Raw genomic sequence first — 18,423 nt, forward strand, 5'->3', positions numbered from 1 at the left:
CCCCCCTTCCATGGAAGAGTCAGCTTTAAGAAAGTCAGATGTCTAAACACATTACACCAGGTCTCTCACACAACTGGGCACAATCATTCCTACAGCTGCAGCTGCCCAGTTAAAAGCATTTTCAAGGCTCCAGCTGACCAGTACTCTGGAGATGGATGAAGGTGAACCTCAACACTGCCCAGCCTCCACATTCACCCTCCCCTTCCCCCATGCAGACATTTATATATTATCTTACCTGAGAACTGCCACTGAAGCCTGGAGGCTGGCTATACTCGGTGGAGTCAATAATACTACTGCAAAAATAAAAGAAATAGTCTGCTTAAATCACTGCACAGCCATCCTTTATCATTTTTAACCTGTTTGCTATTCCCTCCTTGACATTCTGCAACATACTTGCCTTTGAAATCCATTTTATAGACAGGGAACACAAGGTTTTATTTTGTTTGGGGGTTTAGCAGTGATTTTTTTTTTTTTTAATACAGAGATTTCCTAGAGCAGAATGCTGTCACACACAATTATGTGTCGTGCAGTCAAATAATTTCTAATTAGAATGCAAATGCATAACTTTCATATGAAATATGCAGCACAAGACATTCTGAAAATAACATGCTACCACTGGTTTTCAGTTCCTTAAAAAAAGAAAAAAAAGAGAAGTCTAATGCCCTGGCATTTGAATCAACACTGGAAAGGGAAAAGCTGGAGAAATCCGTGTAAGACAGACACTAGTCTAAACAGACAATTAAGGAAATACAGAAGTAACCTAAAAAAAATACTGACAGCCAGGATTACTATTAGTAGAAAATACAACACCATATTATAGTATCTGTAATGACACAGCATACCTTTCAAATCACTGTTTTCAAAGCACAGCATAGACATGCAAACTCAATGGAATTTGATTTTCAAAACTGCAAAAAGATCTCCTGATCCAAGCAGAAAACAGGAGGTTCAGTGCTCTTGGACATACAGGCAAAAAATTCAGCTCCCAAAGTAAGACACCAGAGCCAGATAAAAGCACACATAAAAGCACACAATTTCATATACCTCCAGGACAGGTAAAGATTAACATCCAGGAACATAATTTTATTGATTATGCAGAATACATTATGAAAATCTCCATGATTAATTTCTAAAAAATCTTTTTAACTGCTTTGCTTCTGCTCTGTCATTTGACTTGGACAGAGAAGAAACCAGCTGGGATCATTGTTCTCATTATTCTCAGTCTTTCTTATGAGATAACCTTAGACTTTAGGCATTGCCTGGGAAAGCTGAAGGTTTCTTTCAAAAGCTTCTAGAACACTGCTGTAGGTCTTAGTTTTGTCAAAGATAATTTTACCAATTCTTGCTTATGTAGCAGCTGACAGAACTTATTTGTAAACTTGAGAATCTTGGTCATAAACAAATTGGTTTGGTTGAAATGCCAGGCAGGGCACCTGTAAGTTTGGAAGAATGAAGCAATGGTACCAGTGCTTAAATATTTCTCTGAATGTTTTCAAGCTCCCCTGGAAGTGGAAACAGAAGATGAGACATAACCACTGATGAGACTTAAAAAATTAACTTGGAAAATGAGATTGATTGGACTTCTGTTCCAGGCATGACAAAAGCTGCAAACAAAGAAAATCTGAGGGATAAAAATCATTATTTGCAGAAGCCATTGTAAGGGAAAAACAGCAGAGCCATTTCAGGCATGGCTGAGGACAATGAACTTTAAATTAGAATGTGGCTGCATGACATAATGAAACAGGGACAGCAGATCCTGTCAGAACTGCAGGAATAACACATTCAGCTAGAAAGCAATGAAAAAGTACTCCAGGCTGAGACAGGTACAGTGGCAATTAACAGCAAAACACTGAGTCTTAGAGTGTCTGGTCTTGTTTTGCTGCAGCTTGTCTGGTGATGTAAAACCTTCAAGGGTGTAGATGTCATCTCCCTAACCAGAGTACAGCCTCAAAGATGTTTCTGTGCTGTGCCCATAGCTGAGTTAACTCATATATGCTTGAATGTTTTTCCTTTCAATAAAAGGGAAGCAAGAAATCAGAGAATTACAGCACCCTCTGAGTTCTTTTTTAAAAGATGTAACATTAGGTTCCATTTGGAAATTCAGCTACACTCATATGACATTTAAAAACCCAGAACAACAACAACAACAACAACAAAGGCAACCCACAGACTATAAATCCCATTACAGGGATGGGAAGAGGTAATTAGAATAAATGGAGGGGAAGGAGGATCAGGATTTCAATAAGTGAACCAGAGTTACCAAGCAACTAATTTCTAGATGAGAATTTTCCTTCAGACTCCTATTAGTGATAGCTTGCTATTGCTATTAGTCCTGGATAGCATCACAGAGAAGCTGCTTATTCCTATCTTCTGTTTGCACCATTTACTGGGAGCAGAAATAACACACATGCCTGTTCAGAAAAGCCATACACAGAACTATTTGTTCTCTTCCCTTATTCTTCCCCTCTTGTTCTCTATTAGTATACAAACCAAGCAATAGGCAACACCGTAAACAAGCACTGTGCTATTACCCAATTTAATGTTTCATCACACCCTGTGTAGGCACAAGAGAAAACACGTGTTTCTTGCAGCCAAGGATGTACTGAACATCATAGTTGTGCTAGGGTTTTTTGCTGAAGAGCTTCTGAAAGAAGCTGGGGGAAGGCAAAGTAATTTCACATTTTGAAGACGTTAGAAATGGGGAGAAAAAAAGCTACAAACAAAGAAAAGAAAGAGAAAATTAATGAAGCAAGCATGTGATTTAAAGGAAGCAGATGAATAAGGGCAAGTCACCAGAGACCAGATAAAACTGAATTCCAAAGAACTCTATTTTCTTGAACTTTAAATACAAAGGCTAAAGAAGTTTTCTTCCTCTCAGCACTAGTCTGTGATAACCTTGTACTATTTATAAGGAACATTACTAAAGTGTTATACAATTATATTTCATTAGCAGTGTGTTAAGTATGTTAAGTTGTATTTCAATTTAAATACACCATTTTAATTCACTGATAAGCTAAAGAGTCTCTGCAAGTTCAATATCATTTTAACATGGAAGTGAACCCATCCCAAACTTTATTTGTATTGCACTCTTAGTGGTTCATGGCATCTCTAAAATGCACTCTGGAGATTAAGTAGAGTTAAGAGAAAAAAACCCGGCATTTTTCATATTAGCTGTTCTACAGCATTCTTGCCAAGGAGGAATGTTGTTGAGATATTCTTCAAAACTTTCAATTAATGTTGAAAATAAAATTAGTTTCAAGTGGTAGACCTTCCTGGAATCTAATTTATGGTAATTCACACCAATGCAATTACTTGAATTATATAAAACTGTCAAAATGAGGCAGGGGTAGAGGTTACAGGAATAACTTCTGGGAACAACTGATGCCTGGTCAGATAATTCCTTCACACACTGATTTCTCTTCTACCACTCAAGGCTACTTCTTAACACAGAAATGTCACCAAGAAATAGGTAAGGGGTCTTCTAAAGCAGAGAGAAAAAGGCAATCCCACATTTCCTAGAAAACACCTAAATATCCTATTATATCACACCCCTAGCATGCTCTAACAGGAGAAAAACCCCAAAATTCAAGACACACCCAAGATGGTCCCAGACAGGCAGGGAAGAGCCCATGGGCTCCACACCCATCATGGTTCCATCCCACTCCCCCCCCAGCAGACCCCAGGTGAAGCACATCAATCCACAGATCACTACAATTCTTTTTGATACTATCTTACATCTTCAAATGCAAGAACTGAGATTGATTGACCCCCTAGGACATGAAATAAATAGGCATAAAGAAATACTAAGAAATTCTCAGGAGACTGAAACCAGTGTAGCTCTCACTGCAGACAGTTCCCCCTTCAACTCTTTTACTAAAACTCCTGGGCTTAGAATGTTATTCCAGCCTTCAACAGATAAAAAAGTTCTCTGGGGGCTTCTTTGTTAGCTTAGCTCAAGTAATAGAGATACATTTCTACTCATAAGTAGAATCTCCTGTTAAAAGAGAAAGGTTTCTAGGCCTGAAGGCATCCAACATCTAACAAATGTTAGATGTTGGATGTTGCCTAACCAGTGCTCTAGTTTACCCCAAGCATCTGTACCATGGAGTAAAACCAATCTATTTAATAGCCAATAACCAGAAAAGCAGCAGAACCTGACAAGAATCTCATCAGTTTCACAAAACTGCTTCTTGGCAAAACAGCAATACCCCATATCAAGAAACAAATCTGTACCCAAAAAGAATTGAAGAAGCACTGAAGAACTGAATTAGAAATGCTGTTCCCATCCATTGTGACCATATTCCTGTCCTTTCCCTCAGGGCAGCCAGAACTACATAGAAATATGAGAGATATTGGTCTCTGTGTCCAGAAATAGCATCTTGGTAGGAAATTCCAGCCAATATTGCTGGGTTCCTCACAACAGCACTGTATCTAAATCTCTGTAAGGGAAGAAATCTGATCATTTTTTACTTCTGGGCTATTAGGTTTAGAGCTGCTAACTGCAAAAAAAATCTACCAGTACAATTTCATAACAGAAAATGACAGTGTAGAGAACTCTACTTCTAAGAGATAGCAGAGATGATCACTTAATAACATAACCTGGCCCTGCTGAAATTAGAGCAAAAGAGATGCCTGTAAAGTAGAGCACTTCAAACTCTGGCACTTACAACTTGGATACAAGAAGCATCTGCATTATTATCATCAAGAAACCAGACTATGCAATATTCCAGCCAAAAATACACAAGAAATTATGTTATTAGAAAGGCATTTCATTAAATCAAACCAGACAGCAGATAAACAGAATCAATAGGCTGTACATTTCAAATTCTGATCTGAGCCCATACCTTTAGCTATCCATGCTGATTAGGGAAGCCAGAGCACTGCAATATCATACAAAATTAAGACCTTTCATGTGCCACGCAGAACAGCACAATGTTCAGAAAAGGTAGCACATAAATAACAGTAATATTTTATTCCATAGCAAAGGCTTATGACTCAAGTTTACTAATTCACATGACATTTAAAGCCATCGGTTTTCCATGGCATCTGATTCAGAGCAGATTTCTCATCCAAATTCAGGCTCAGATGGCTTTTTCTTCACTTCTTTCTTCACATAAAGTTTACAGCAATTACAAACACAACAGGAAAATACTGTACAGCACTCAAGAACCAGTTTTGCTCATGTTTTGGGCACTGCTTGGAAAGCACTAGCATGCAGAGTGCAACATGTACAGCATGAAATCCAATTTGAGTAGCAAGCTCCATACCTGTGTGAAGGTGAGGGAGCCTCAAACTGTGGCACTGTGCTGTCCTCACTGACTGGGGAGTACAGGCCACTCATCTCCTGAAACAGAAAGCCATGTTACATCAGAGCTGACAAAACATGCCTGTCTAATACATGTTCACAGAGCACTGCTGCTTTTCCATGCAGATAACCAACTGTATCTACATTTACTCAACTCTTACCTATAAATCTTAACCTATACCTGAGAAAACATTGATTTTCAATTTTTTTTCAGTTTTCAGTGTTTCAAAAATCCTACAGCTGTGGTGCTCTGTGCTTCAGGAGTGGCAGTTTTGGAGCTTATACTCCAAAAAACCCAGCAGATTTGGTTATCATCCAATTGCCTCTAACCCCTTAAACGTGGCAGAATAAGCAAGCTGTAACTGCATTTTTGAGATATGTGCAAACTTATCTAATAGGCTTCACAACTGGAAAGTAAAGCTGGATATGGGTCATGGCAAGAATAGCCACAAGACAACAGGGCAAAGGTGGTGCCACAGACTTAAAAGAGGATCTGTCAGTCCTCTGTGGGACCATTGCACAAGAGATAAACTTTGCACATAAACCTGCCTGTGTCCCTCACAGACTAAGTCACTGCTGTGTACCCAGTATGAGACTGTCTTTCATCTGTTTGGGAAATGGAAGCTGTGCAGGATGCAGCAGCTCATTAGTTGAGGGGCAAAGTGTTCCCAGGACAATTATTACTTGTCCTTTCAAATTCCCACTAGGTGCCTATTAGTTGGTAGGTAGAAAGAAGGATATTTGTGACAAGAGAGATCCCAGGCTTTAGAGGTCAGAGACAAGGTCAGCATCACACCCCAGGAATATACTCCAACTGCAGCCCACTGAAATGCCTGATTAAAGAGCACAGAAACAGGTAGCTGGATGCTCTTTGAGAGAGCCTACAGCTTTTGGGAATAGTTTCTCCTAGATCTCAAGACTTATTTTACCAGTCTAAAGAAAACACACTAAAGTATATTTATTTTACCAAAGCTGAGAAACATTTAGGAAAAGAAGTCTGAAAAAATTCCAAATAGCTATCAGAAAAATGGGAATTCTTGCAGTTGTCAGTCATATTTATATTTTGCTAATTCATCAGCACACATTAATTACATTAAATCTAAAAGGCTTTTTGGGAGGCAGTTGGGAACACATGCTGACTGCTCAAGATGAGCAAGCAGTGAGAAGCAGACCTGCAAACTGATTCCCAAAAAGCTTTAAGGGAATGATATTTGGAGTGGTGGCAGTCTGATGTATTCCTCAAACATCAGCTTTCTACTGCGAGATGAAACACTAGAATGATTAGAGGAAAGGACCAAGAGGAACCTAAAGACTCAGTGAAGACAGAAGGATTGCACTGATGGGGTTACAAATTCTTGGAGAATAATTCTTAGCAGAAATGTCAAGAGATTCCCATTAGTACAGAATTAAGAGAACTATACCAGGAGGTAGCAGGAATCAGTTTTGACATGCAGCAGGAGCTGGTTTTGTTCCAGTCTCTGCATAATAACCTCTTCTGAATCTCCAAGACCTCTCCATTTTAAGACTTAGATGCTGCTAAGGCTTAAACAGCTTGTGCAAACAGCCAGCAACATACAAAAATCTTAAATTCTGATCAATATACCAGCTGCTGATTTCTAGCAACTGCTATAAAATACTCACTACCAACACAAAGAAATGATTATATAAGAGCTACCTAACTGCAGCCTGCACACATCAACTAAACGAACAAATTAAAGAAAGAGCATCATCTGTTCATTTTCCCATTACTGACTTAAATGCCATAAATTTAACCCAGCAGCCTCACAGCAAGGCAGACAGCCTGATGAAAATGAAAAATTGCCAGAGTCAGAACAATGTCTGGGCACCTCACCTCTACACGTTTAATATCTTCTTCCAGAACACTTAGCTCCTTCTGGATCTGCTCCAATTGCTGTGGATGAGAGAATGGGAGAAGTCTAAATCAATCTGCACTGCACCACCACCAAGATAAATTACAATCTTTCCAGAGAGGAACCTGAACTGTCTTCACTGGTGTGCCACACAATTCAAAAGTCACCAGGCAGGAAGTTCAAATGTACATATTAACATAAGTGTGCACACAAACCACATCCAAGACAAAGCTGTTACTTTGAAACAATGTGAAACAAGAGCAGGAGGTATTTTGATGTCAATCACTGAGACCCACATCATTCAAAGTAATACTATAATGCTCCTTTAACATGTCTCAGGCAAGGTGTAACTGGTTTGCAAACACTGAGTACAGAATCACAAAGCGGTCTGGTTTAGATGGGAGCCTAAAGAGTATCTCATTCCACCCTCTGCCACAGGCAGGGACACCTTCCATTATTCCAAGTTGCTCCAAGCCCTGTCAATCCTGGCCCTGAACACTTGCAGGGATCCATGGACAGCCACAGCTTCTCTGGGCACCCTGTGCCAGGGCCTCCTCACCCTCACAGGGAAGAATTTTTTCCTATTATCTAAACCTACGCTCTTTCCTAATATCTAAACCCACACTCTTTCACTTTCAAACCATTCCTATTTGTCCTGTCACAATTAGAAAAATACACAATGAAAGACAATGATCATTTCACTCTTCAACTAAACACAAATGTTTTGCTAAAAGGTATCAAGACTAGTTCTCATCCCAGCTGTTAACCTGTCACTTGCCAATTTAAACTTTGTCATTAAGTTTCTGGATTGGAAAAAACCTGTTTTGACCAGAGTAAGATTTGCTCCTGGCACAGAGCAAGCACCACATGGTATCAAGGCATCACTTCTTCCAAAGGTGTGATACCTACCTTGGATTACACCATAAACTCCGGTTAATTTGAGGGCTACACCTGAAAGGGTCAGAAGGAGACTTCCCCTCTCATCAGCCAACATTTCCTTTCCCTTCTCTGAGGCACATGTAATATCTTCTAGGTTTTTAGTCACTCAGCAAGCTGGCTTCACTCACCTCAAGCAACTGAACCCACAAATTTGACAACTGTTTTCACCTAAGCAAGGACATCATCTCCCTTACCTGTTTATTCAGCAGATATGTCCCACCCTAACACCCACAGAGCCTAAACCCAGCCTTGCAGGGCCCAAACACACAGACACACACACACACTCTCTTCTAGGTGAGAGCTCCTGACAAAACTCAGCTACAGTGCAAGTCTGGTTCACTGAGACACATAAATGTAATAAATACAAGGAGAACTGGAAGTCCACCTGACTCTCCTCACCTTCCAGTAAAAATTTACAGACAACCAGCAATGTGACCTGTGACCAGAAGCATTTACTGAATTTACAGCATTTACTGTTAAGTCCACTGAAGGCTTAAGCACAACACATTCTCCAAAGACAAAACAAATCTTTGTAGTTTCAGCTTTACAGCAGAATATTAAATTGCCCAAATCCAAAGTTACTAGTTGGGTGAGACATATTACTCCTGGTACAACATATTCCAAAGAATATCTGGTAAGCTACTCCCAAAGACTTATACTCTCCAGTGCTCAAGTTTGATCCTTTAAGAGGCAGAAGTTTTTGCTTAAACAAAAAGCACAATTTAAACCTCTCATAGTAAATATCCACTCCAAATATCTGTGTGCTCTGCATGAAATAATCCACCATTTTAATTTTCCTTTTCAACACTAACAAAAGTTTCTGTCTCTGAAAACAGAAGAAATGACTGCTGGGTCCACACCTATTTCTAATTCTAACATGGCTGCTTCCTTGAATGAGATGACATTATAAGTGTATCCTAATCTCTGTACTCTGAAGGTTTCAGTTTACGTTTAATTTGAGTCACAGACAGCACAAGTTTAATGGTTTAGAACTAGACTGCCACAGATAATTTACAAATCACTACACTATAACAGATAATTCCATTTTCACTTCTGAAATCTACAGCAAGAATAGCAGGTGGTGCTACAGCTCCAAGATTAGTGGCAAAGTTAAGTGACACTTGCACAGCATGGGTCCTGCCTGAACTCAGCTCTAGAAAATACCATTAGTCCCCCACATTCATAAATCCCATTTAAAAATAAGTTACAAAGCCACTCACAAGTTCCAAAATTACAGTGAGGAAATCAGCTATTCTACAATGTACTGGCTTGCAGCCAAACTGGACCTCTGAAAAATAATTGACAGTTGTTGCCATCATATAAACAGGATATTTTTTATAGGAACGAGAGCTGAGACTTTTTATTGGCCAGCTTTCATGAACTATTGCACAGAGCCAAGAGCATGAGATCTGGTACTTTTATTTACCAATTCTTCCTTCTAGTTACAACCTACCATAAACTTACCCAACAGCAGCAACTCCAAGAAGGAGGCAAGAGTGTTTCATGCTTGTTTTAGGATGAGTATTCTCATGCCATCAGCATAAAATGAATTAATGTCTACACTGAAACCTTTGGTTTCTTGCTATGTTAGTTGAAGTGGTTTAATCTATCAAAGACCTTAAATCAATCCACATTAATTCCAAATAAACTTTGAAAAATGAAATTACAGATTTATAATTGCCAGCCTGTGAGGGACATTTAAGGAGAGTTAAATGAATTATAGTTCTTGCAGTATATTCAGATTTAGGAGCCCTTAATTTAATTTTCACTGTTGGGCACAGAAAGCAAGCCAAGTCCTGTCCCAGTGATGGGCAGAATCACACCTGTAAGACTTTGGATTAAGTCAGCAAAAGCACTTCCAACAAACACTGAAATGTATGCTTGGAGAGAAGCACATACTATAAACTCTTTTCAGACACAGATGCTTTCCCAGAAATTAAAAGACCAATACGGACAAAGAGAAGATCCTTAATTCAGTGGTTAAACCTCAATTTCAACTCCAGTGAATGAACTACAATAAGCAGGTGTGTAACATTCTGGTCCCATTTTTCACATATGGGCATATATACAGAAGAAAAGCTACGATTTCAAAACTTTTTTATAATCCTGGAGAAGGGATTTGAGACATTTAAATCAAGAAGCTACCAAGAACTTATACAACGCTAAACACCAGGTCATGGTCATTTTAGTTTTGGCTAACCCTCTACTAACAAACCTATCAGGGTACAGCACTAAGGTTTCACCCTGAAGCTTCCTGTTTTTCCTGGAGCAAGGGCCCCTTGGGAGGCAGCAACTTCCTGGCTTGTGTTTGTACAGTACAGACATCAAGGAGTCCTAACTGGGTCTCCTGGTGCCAGTTCTAAGTGTCTGCAAAAAACTCAAAGCTCAGCAGAGCCTCCCAGTGACACAGACACAGCCTAAAAAACACACAAGGAAAGGAGCCACAGAACTTTGACCAACTGTCTTTCCAATTCTAGAAAAAGCACAGAACAGAAAAGAACAAAAAAGAAAAAAAAAAAGTTTTTCTAGAAAAAGCAAAGAACAGCAGGATTTATTTTCTACAGAAATACTGCAAAATCAGCAACACTATTCTAATAAGCAGCTTAAACAGAGCATGTGGATTCACACTTTTTGGAAGCTCACAAGCCATTTTATGTACAGTAACACACCTTCCAGGCTCTGATCCAGACTCCCTGTGGAGTAGATAGATCCATAGATCTATCATAGATACACAGATCCAGACAAACAGATGAGACTATTACCAGAGGGAACATCATTTTCCCAGGCACACAAAGCCACTGCACCAACCAGGATGAGACAAAAATTATCACCTGCCCACCCAAGGAGGATAAAGCAGGTAGTCACTGTAAATAAACCCTTAATTCTGTCCTGTGGCTTCATCCCTCCAACATCAGAATCTTCCTACTTCCTGTTCTTCCACCAAGTACTTAACAAACCACAGCGCAAACTTCACTATCAACAGCTGAAACTTTTCTAAAGGTACCCAGTGGAATTAATTTCTATCTGTAGAACACAATACCTCAGTGACAATGCACAATAAGATCAGTTTCTCTCTCTGGAAGTCTTGTCTGTCTCTGGGTTTTCTTTCCTTTATTGCTTTTGATGAAGAGCCTTTTACAACATACAGGGCAACTGTGGCATGAAAGTCATCTTCAGATCTTAGGGAAATTTTAGTCTTATAAATTAATTGCAAATATCACTTATATTGACAAAATACCTCTCTATTACAATGTCTTTGCACAACTAGAAGCAGGTGCAAGGCTTTTGTTAGTCTGAAGACAAGAACACCTGAGCCCCCACAAGTTTTATTAGTGAAATATGGCATTCAAGCCTCTCAACCATGTGGACAGTCCATCTATAACATATTTATCTGCTGAGAATATTTCTCCTCTGACCAATACTTCCTCCAAATGATAAATGTTTCCTCACAACTGGGGAAGAGCTAACAGAAAGGCTTAAGAAAATCCAGACTGTTTAACACACAGAATTCCCAAGGCAGGGGAAGGGAGATGCCAGGCTGATAAAGCATGTTACATATCTTGAATATTCCTCCCCCTCATTTACATCCTACAGTATGGAGGAAATAAGCTCTGAAAGCTCAGTGATAGGGCCTGATAGAAAAGCCTCCTGAGATAAGGACACCTGGGGAAGGGAACAAAGCTGCCTAGACAATTAGACTAATTGCATTAGAGTTTAATGTATCAGTAAAAGGTGCTTTCTTTACAAGACCTCTCCAGTGCAGCAAGGAGAGCCAGCTGTATGATAATTTTTAGTTTGCTGCTCACACACTCACTGTATCCTTGGGCTTCTTATCACTGCTTCTGGAGCTCACATCTCTCATTCAGTAACTCAGAAATGCAAATAGATTTAAATACCAGGTAAGTGCAGTGGATAGGGACCAGATTACTGTAGCTATAAATTCTCAGCAGTCCTGAAATGTAATCCAGACCACATGACAACAAAAGAGCACGACTGATTCCTGGTTCTGTCACCTCCTCTTGCTTACTCATTAGTTCATCCATGTGTGAACACACAGAACATAAGGCTTGACAGGTGCAGTGATTAACACAGGGTAATGACATCCCTGGAGAATTCATGCTTAGAATTCCCAGCAATTACCCCACAATAACTAAAAACTCCTCTTATTTTTAGTATCTAACATTTGAGAGTGCAAAGAACAACGATGATTCTGAAATGCTGAGCAGGCACTCAATGCCACAAGCCTGAGACACTTCAGGATTATTTTTCTGTCCCAGGATGTTTTATCAGCTAAAAATCAGCCTTATGCATTAGCAGACATGAAAGAGGCCTGGTTTGTTAGACATGAGAGAGTTGACTTCACATTATTAGAAAGAAAAAATAAAAAATGAAGCGACATCTGCCAAGGGAAATGTGAATGCACCCAGAGAATAGCACCTGTGTAGAACTTGATTTGTGATACCAGTCATCAAGCTCAGTATTCTCCTTCAGTAACCAATGGTGCTGCTTGACAGAAACACCATCAGGTAGCTGGGCTAATAATATTTAGCATAAATTATCTATATGATATATATGGTGTTGTCTAACTGGAGACATTCAAATCCTGACCAGACAATTAGCAAGGCCTCTTCCTTCAAGTACTGAACATAAAAATGGGGAGAATTAACTGATATAATCAGTTTGCTCACAAAGTGTTCAAGATGAAAGAATACATGAACATTTAAAATTAACAAAGTTAAATTTGCAAAAGCATTTAGGCAACAAATGCATGAAAGCAAGAATTTTAAAAAGTCACAGCCAGCTGCATTTGGTTCTCCTGAAAAATAGTAATAAACACCCACCACACCAAGACATAATATTTCATTATTAATCTTGACCTTCCGGGCTTTTTGGGTCCTTAATATCAACAGAAGAGTACTCTGGATTAAAAAAAAAAAAGGCAGTGTGCATTCAATTAACTGTGTACACATATGGAAAAGCACTCAGTCATGCTAAGTTTGCCTTAGGGACAGACATCCAGCTGCTGTAAGTGATCAATACATTCTTCCCCTCCAAAACTATCTGTTGTTTGTGTGAAAAAATATTTTAAGCTTTAGCTATTTGTTTTCAGTCTTTCTTGAAGTAAGACTTTTTTTTTCTATTACTATTGCCAAGGATTTGGGTTTTTTGCCATATTGCTCTAGGTCAAAAAGAAAACAAAATACATAAACTTCAAAAGAAAAAGGGCTTGCAAGCACATTTGTGCAAAAAACATGCAGTAAATTCTAGCCTGAAAGATCAAGACTTTGAAAAGTTATGAAGAGATCAAAACAGGATTCCTAATAGAAACTGCTGCAGGTGCTGAACCTCACATTTATCTTCTAGAGAAATTATGATAAGGTGGCAAAGAGGCATTTGTCAAAAGACTTGACTGCACCAATATTCTGAAGTACAAGTCTAAAAGATAGTTTTCTTTTAGCTGTAAACCCACTCCAATATGCTCAGAACTCACAATTTCATTAATGCAAGGGAAAAAAAAATCCATAACTTATAAGTGAAGTAGGGCAAGAAGAGCTACAGGTGGTTAATCATCTACTCTGAACATGGGAAACACTACACAGATACACTAACTCTGAGGCAATACCTGTATTCACTTACCAAAGTACCTTAGTCCCTATGTAAGAACCTGCAAATTAAACCTGTCAATAAAATCATGCAATAAATAGTATTCAAAGAGGCATATTAGGAAGCAAAGTTACCAAAGTTCCACTAAACATTTCAGCCAATAATTAGAAATAAGAACTCAGGATCATACATTTAAAAAAAAAATCTTTATTTATTAAGAACTTATCTTTATCTTTACAACTATGGCTTACTGAGTGAAATTGCATTTACTCTGCAGCTATCCAAGCCTGAATTAAGAAAGGAAAAAAGGTCATGCTCCTCCCCATAATTGTGAGTCATACAGAGAGCCTTATTATGTGCAATATATCATTGTTCCAGGGTCCACACATGTTCCTTGAGCTCAATTCTTAAACAGTCACCGCCCACAGCATCAAAAGAAACCACAGTGAACTTCAGAAGCTCTGATAACCTTTAGTGCATTATTAAATGGTCATTTAACCCCCCCTTCTCACCTTCCAAGCCACCCTCTCAGGCTTTCTGCAGTCTGGATACATCACCACTGTCTTACTCCAAAGAGTAACTCCTCTCTGCTTGCCACAAGCTCCACCAGCTACAGGGAGGATCTCATCACTTACCAAAAAGGAAGCACCAATTTACTCCATGCGTAAACTGACTGCCCAAAACAGATTTTGAGATATAAAACTATCCTAAGGACTGGTCTGTATTTTGCATGCATCTACCCACTGGTTTTTATCTTTCTTACTCTTATCAAGTGAGAGCAAAGACTGCTACAAGTCTGACAAGTCCTCATTTCCCTCAAAATAAGTGGCAAGGCCAGACACTAAGCTCTAGGGCAAGGACAGAACTGACAGGCCTGCACAGAAGTCTTTGGAGATGTGACAGTCTACATTTCACACTGGAATATAAAGGGGGGTACAAAATAACGTAGAGGAAGCTTTGGCAGAGGGAATACATAAGCAGGGACATAGAAGATCTGAAATAAACTTTATGTCCCAATTGCCTTCAGGATGTTCTAAAGGTTTTTTTCAGAGATCTGCAGCCAAAATTAAGTTTCTTTAGCCTTAAAAGAAGATGTTATCCTTTAAAAATTATTACTGAAGCCAAAGAGATAGATACAGATGCAGATGAGAAAGGCTTCCTAGGTACTGAAATTCACTGAATCAAGGTTGAAAGAGACCTTCAAGATGATCTCATCCAACCACCACCTCAGCACCCCCATACTAACCCCTAAACCATATTCCCCAATCCATATCCAGATGCCTCTTGGACATTTCCAGAGACTGTGACTCCACCAGCTCCCTGGGCAATTTACTCCAAAACCTGACCACTCTTACAGTGAAAAAAATATTATCTAGTATCTAATCTGAACCACTCCTGGTGCAACCTGAGGCCATTTCCCCTCATATTTTCACCTGAGACATGGCAGAAGAGCCTGACTCCCCCCCTCCTGTCAGGTAGAGAGAGCAATGAGATCCCCACTGAGCCTCCTTTTCTCCAGTCTAAACAACCCCAGCTCCCTGAGCTGCTCCTTGTAAGATGTTTTCCAGACCCTTCACCAGCTCTCTTGCCCTTCTCTGGACTTTCCACAACCCTTGTTGGTTTTGGCCATGGATATCTCTTGGTGGGCAGACTCCAGACTTGCTTTGGAATCACTCCATAACTGGTTCCTCAATCCATTCTGGACAAGGCTTCTTACATGATTTCAAGTTTGACCTTACAGTCACACTGCTGGGTCTTCTGCACTTCACATCTTTTCTCATGGACCACAACAGCTCATCCTTCCACTGTTTTCATGATCATTTTTCTAGGTTTCTGGGCTATTTGTGGTATCTGGGTTTATGCACTGCATGACCTTACAAAGGAAGAGTCCCAAACCATGTGTATCTGATTACAGAACTCTCTCATATTCCTTGAGACACTCATTTTAGGACAAATAAGGAAGAAGCATAGTTCTTTTATGTCACCACATTAGTCATGCTATTTGATAAACTAAAGGAAAAAACTTGGTAGTGAAAATAATTTCAATCCTTCTCAATCTCTGATTTTTTTCTGTGTTGGGAAAACAATCTTCTTTCAAGAAATTGATGTTCATTTACACCAAGGAGTCTCTGTATTCCCACATGCTTCACCAGCTTGAGATGAGAAGGCAAATGATTAAAAATTGAAGCTGTCATACATAAAAAGATTAATTTTCCTTCAAACCCATGTGTCCACTGTCTGAGATTTCCCCCAACACGCCTTGAGTTATTCTTTGCAGAAATAATGCCAGGCTGACGCATCACTTCTACAGAAATGCACTGGGAGAAAGCAGCAGACAGCACCTCACCAGCTGAAACACAAAGCAAGTTACCTCTCGTTTGTTTCTCCTGGCAACTTTAAGGAATTCCATCAGGATCTGCAATTGGGCAGCATGGGACTCCTGTAACACAGCAAATAAAGATGTGTAACTCTTCCATGTACATCAAGAGAAACAAATACTCACTTTACACCCAGAAATTCACACAGCACAGAAACTACTTTCATTTAGAGGTTTCCAAGAGGAAAATAGCTTAAGGAGGTTTATAAAATGGTAGTTTTACTTTATCTCACAGGTCTTAAAAGTTCTGTTTGGTTCACAACAAGTTTTTATGTGAAGGCAACAGTCCTTACCAATAATTTGAAACGTTTCTTTTTTCTTTGGCTACTGCACCTGAAATAGATTTTGGAATAGAGGTTCCTCACGGACTCTCCTATCCTGGAAGATCCTTAGCATCCACTTCATGATCAACATACCAAAGGGTGAAGTATTTATATAAAAAAAAACCCACTTCCCCCAAAATTTACATTTATGCTTATGTAGAAGTTACTGTTGAAGATTTCTGCAGAGTAAAAGACAACAATAAAGTCACTGATTAAACTAAACCATCCCTTTCTAATATTTTTCATAACAGGTTTTTTACCTCCAGCCATCAGCATAGTATTTTCACCCAAGAACTTGACAGGGCAAGATATAGAGAACCACAAGAGGGAAAAAAAAATTCAGACCTATATAACAGCATAAATATAGCCCTAATCATATCACAGCATTCCAAGTTATTTTCACAACTTATCAAAACATTTATTATTAAAGGATTGTGAACATACAGTCAAAAAGGATCAAGACATAGGAGCACATAAAATCCAGGAAAGGAAGAGGGGACAGGGAAAGTAAAGACATTGAGTGCAAAAATACTACTTTTCTTCAGTTATTTTTTTACTCCCCATGATCTGACAATAATAAGTGTGAAGTAAGTAAAGCTAGACAAGAAAAATGCTTTTAAATTATTCTCTAAATGTCAGGTGTGATTTCACTTTTTAGGCTTAGCTTCTTTGGAAGATATTCATACTCAGAAATACTTATACACTCAGTCATATGCCTTCTTTGCTTCAGATCTGTCACAAATCATACAAAAAGGTTTACAGAGGAAAAAAGTTTTATTCTCTTTTTCCCCACCAAAACTTCACTGAACCACAAGAAACATATTTACAAGTCCCCAAGCAGTAAGGCAACATAACAGTTCTGCTGATAGTCAAGCCTATTTTGGGGTTACTTTCTTTCCATCAGAACCACAAGTTGTAAATATTGATTCCTTAAGAGTGAATAAGTCAAGATATTCCCACTACAACTTTTCCTCACCTGTTTCAAAGCACTGTCAAAATCCACCCTCCTACTCAAAGTTCACTGGGTCAAATTCTGTAATAATCCAGTCTAATTTTAAGGTCTGGTTCTCATAACTTGAAAATGATCACTTGAAATGAACAGCATGGAATGGCCAAATACACAGAGAACTAACCCACATTTCATTTAAATCATAGGAACAGCTTGCTTCATATTGGCTAAATCTTCAAACCAGCCTCATAAACAAGACATCTGATCTTATCTTTCAAGCATTAAATACTGAAAAAGCCTTCAGGAAAGGTGGTCGTTCAGATTCTAAGGGTTCCAGCAGAAACTAAAGGGTGTGATCCTTTTCACATGCTCACCGTGTTTATTCTTTAATCTATATTCTGGACTTCTTCATCCTTATTACTAAGAAAGAGCTGACATTTACTTGTGCAACAGACAATTAGCAAACTTCTTCACGTGCTTGTCTGTGTCCTGTGAGTCATTTTCTCTTATGCCTTTTCTGTTTTCCCTGCTTGTTTATAAAACCCTGCCAGCAACAGCATTATAAGCATGTTAAGGGCATCACACCTGAAGTGTTTACTTCACTACAAAGGTCAGCAAAACTCTCATCTTTAAAACACCAAAACACAAGAGAAAATACTGAGCAATTAATTCACCAACAGAATTTTGCTTCCAGGAAAAGGTATCAAAAGAAAAAAAAATTCTAAATACACAGTGTTCATTTAAATAAGAGAAACTTCTTACTGCTTCCAACTGCTTCTTCTTTTGCACCAGCAGCTCCAGCATCAGGTTGACATTGGCTAAGTCAAGATTGTCTTGATCAGTTCCCAACAAATCTTGAATTATCTGCCACCTGTGGCCATTCTAAAAAGAGAACAAGAGATGTGGAAGAGATGGTGAGTCCAAGCCAACCAGGGCTGCATAAGCCATCCAACAACAGCTATTAAAAGCAACACAGCAATATTTCATCTCTGTAAAACTGCAACCCAATTTTCATGCACCCAAATTCCCAATTCTGCCATGAGTGCAGGATATGG

General features: G+C 39.0%; 1 protein-coding gene across 2 annotated transcripts in view; it reads right to left on the minus strand.

The window, feature by feature from the left end:
* The window catches only part of COP1 (COP1 E3 ubiquitin ligase), a 123,577-nt gene that overhangs the window by 92,685 nt on the left and 12,469 nt on the right, over positions 1-18,423 (minus strand). For both annotated transcript variants that reach the window (XM_030226651.2, XM_018911995.3), the window contains exons 5-9: positions 18,131-18,250; positions 16,091-16,159; positions 7,158-7,217; positions 5,268-5,344; positions 236-293 (exon numbers count right to left, since the gene is read on the minus strand). In XM_030226651.2, the coding sequence (XP_030082511.1) occupies positions 236-293; positions 5,268-5,344; positions 7,158-7,217; positions 16,091-16,159; positions 18,131-18,250 (384 nt within the window). The remainder of the gene's footprint in view (positions 1-235; positions 294-5,267; positions 5,345-7,157; positions 7,218-16,090; positions 16,160-18,130; positions 18,251-18,423) is intronic.

Source organism: Serinus canaria, chromosome 8 (assembly GCF_022539315.1).
Source record: "Serinus canaria isolate serCan28SL12 chromosome 8, serCan2020, whole genome shotgun sequence".
Taxonomy (NCBI): domain Eukaryota; kingdom Metazoa; phylum Chordata; class Aves; order Passeriformes; family Fringillidae; genus Serinus; species Serinus canaria.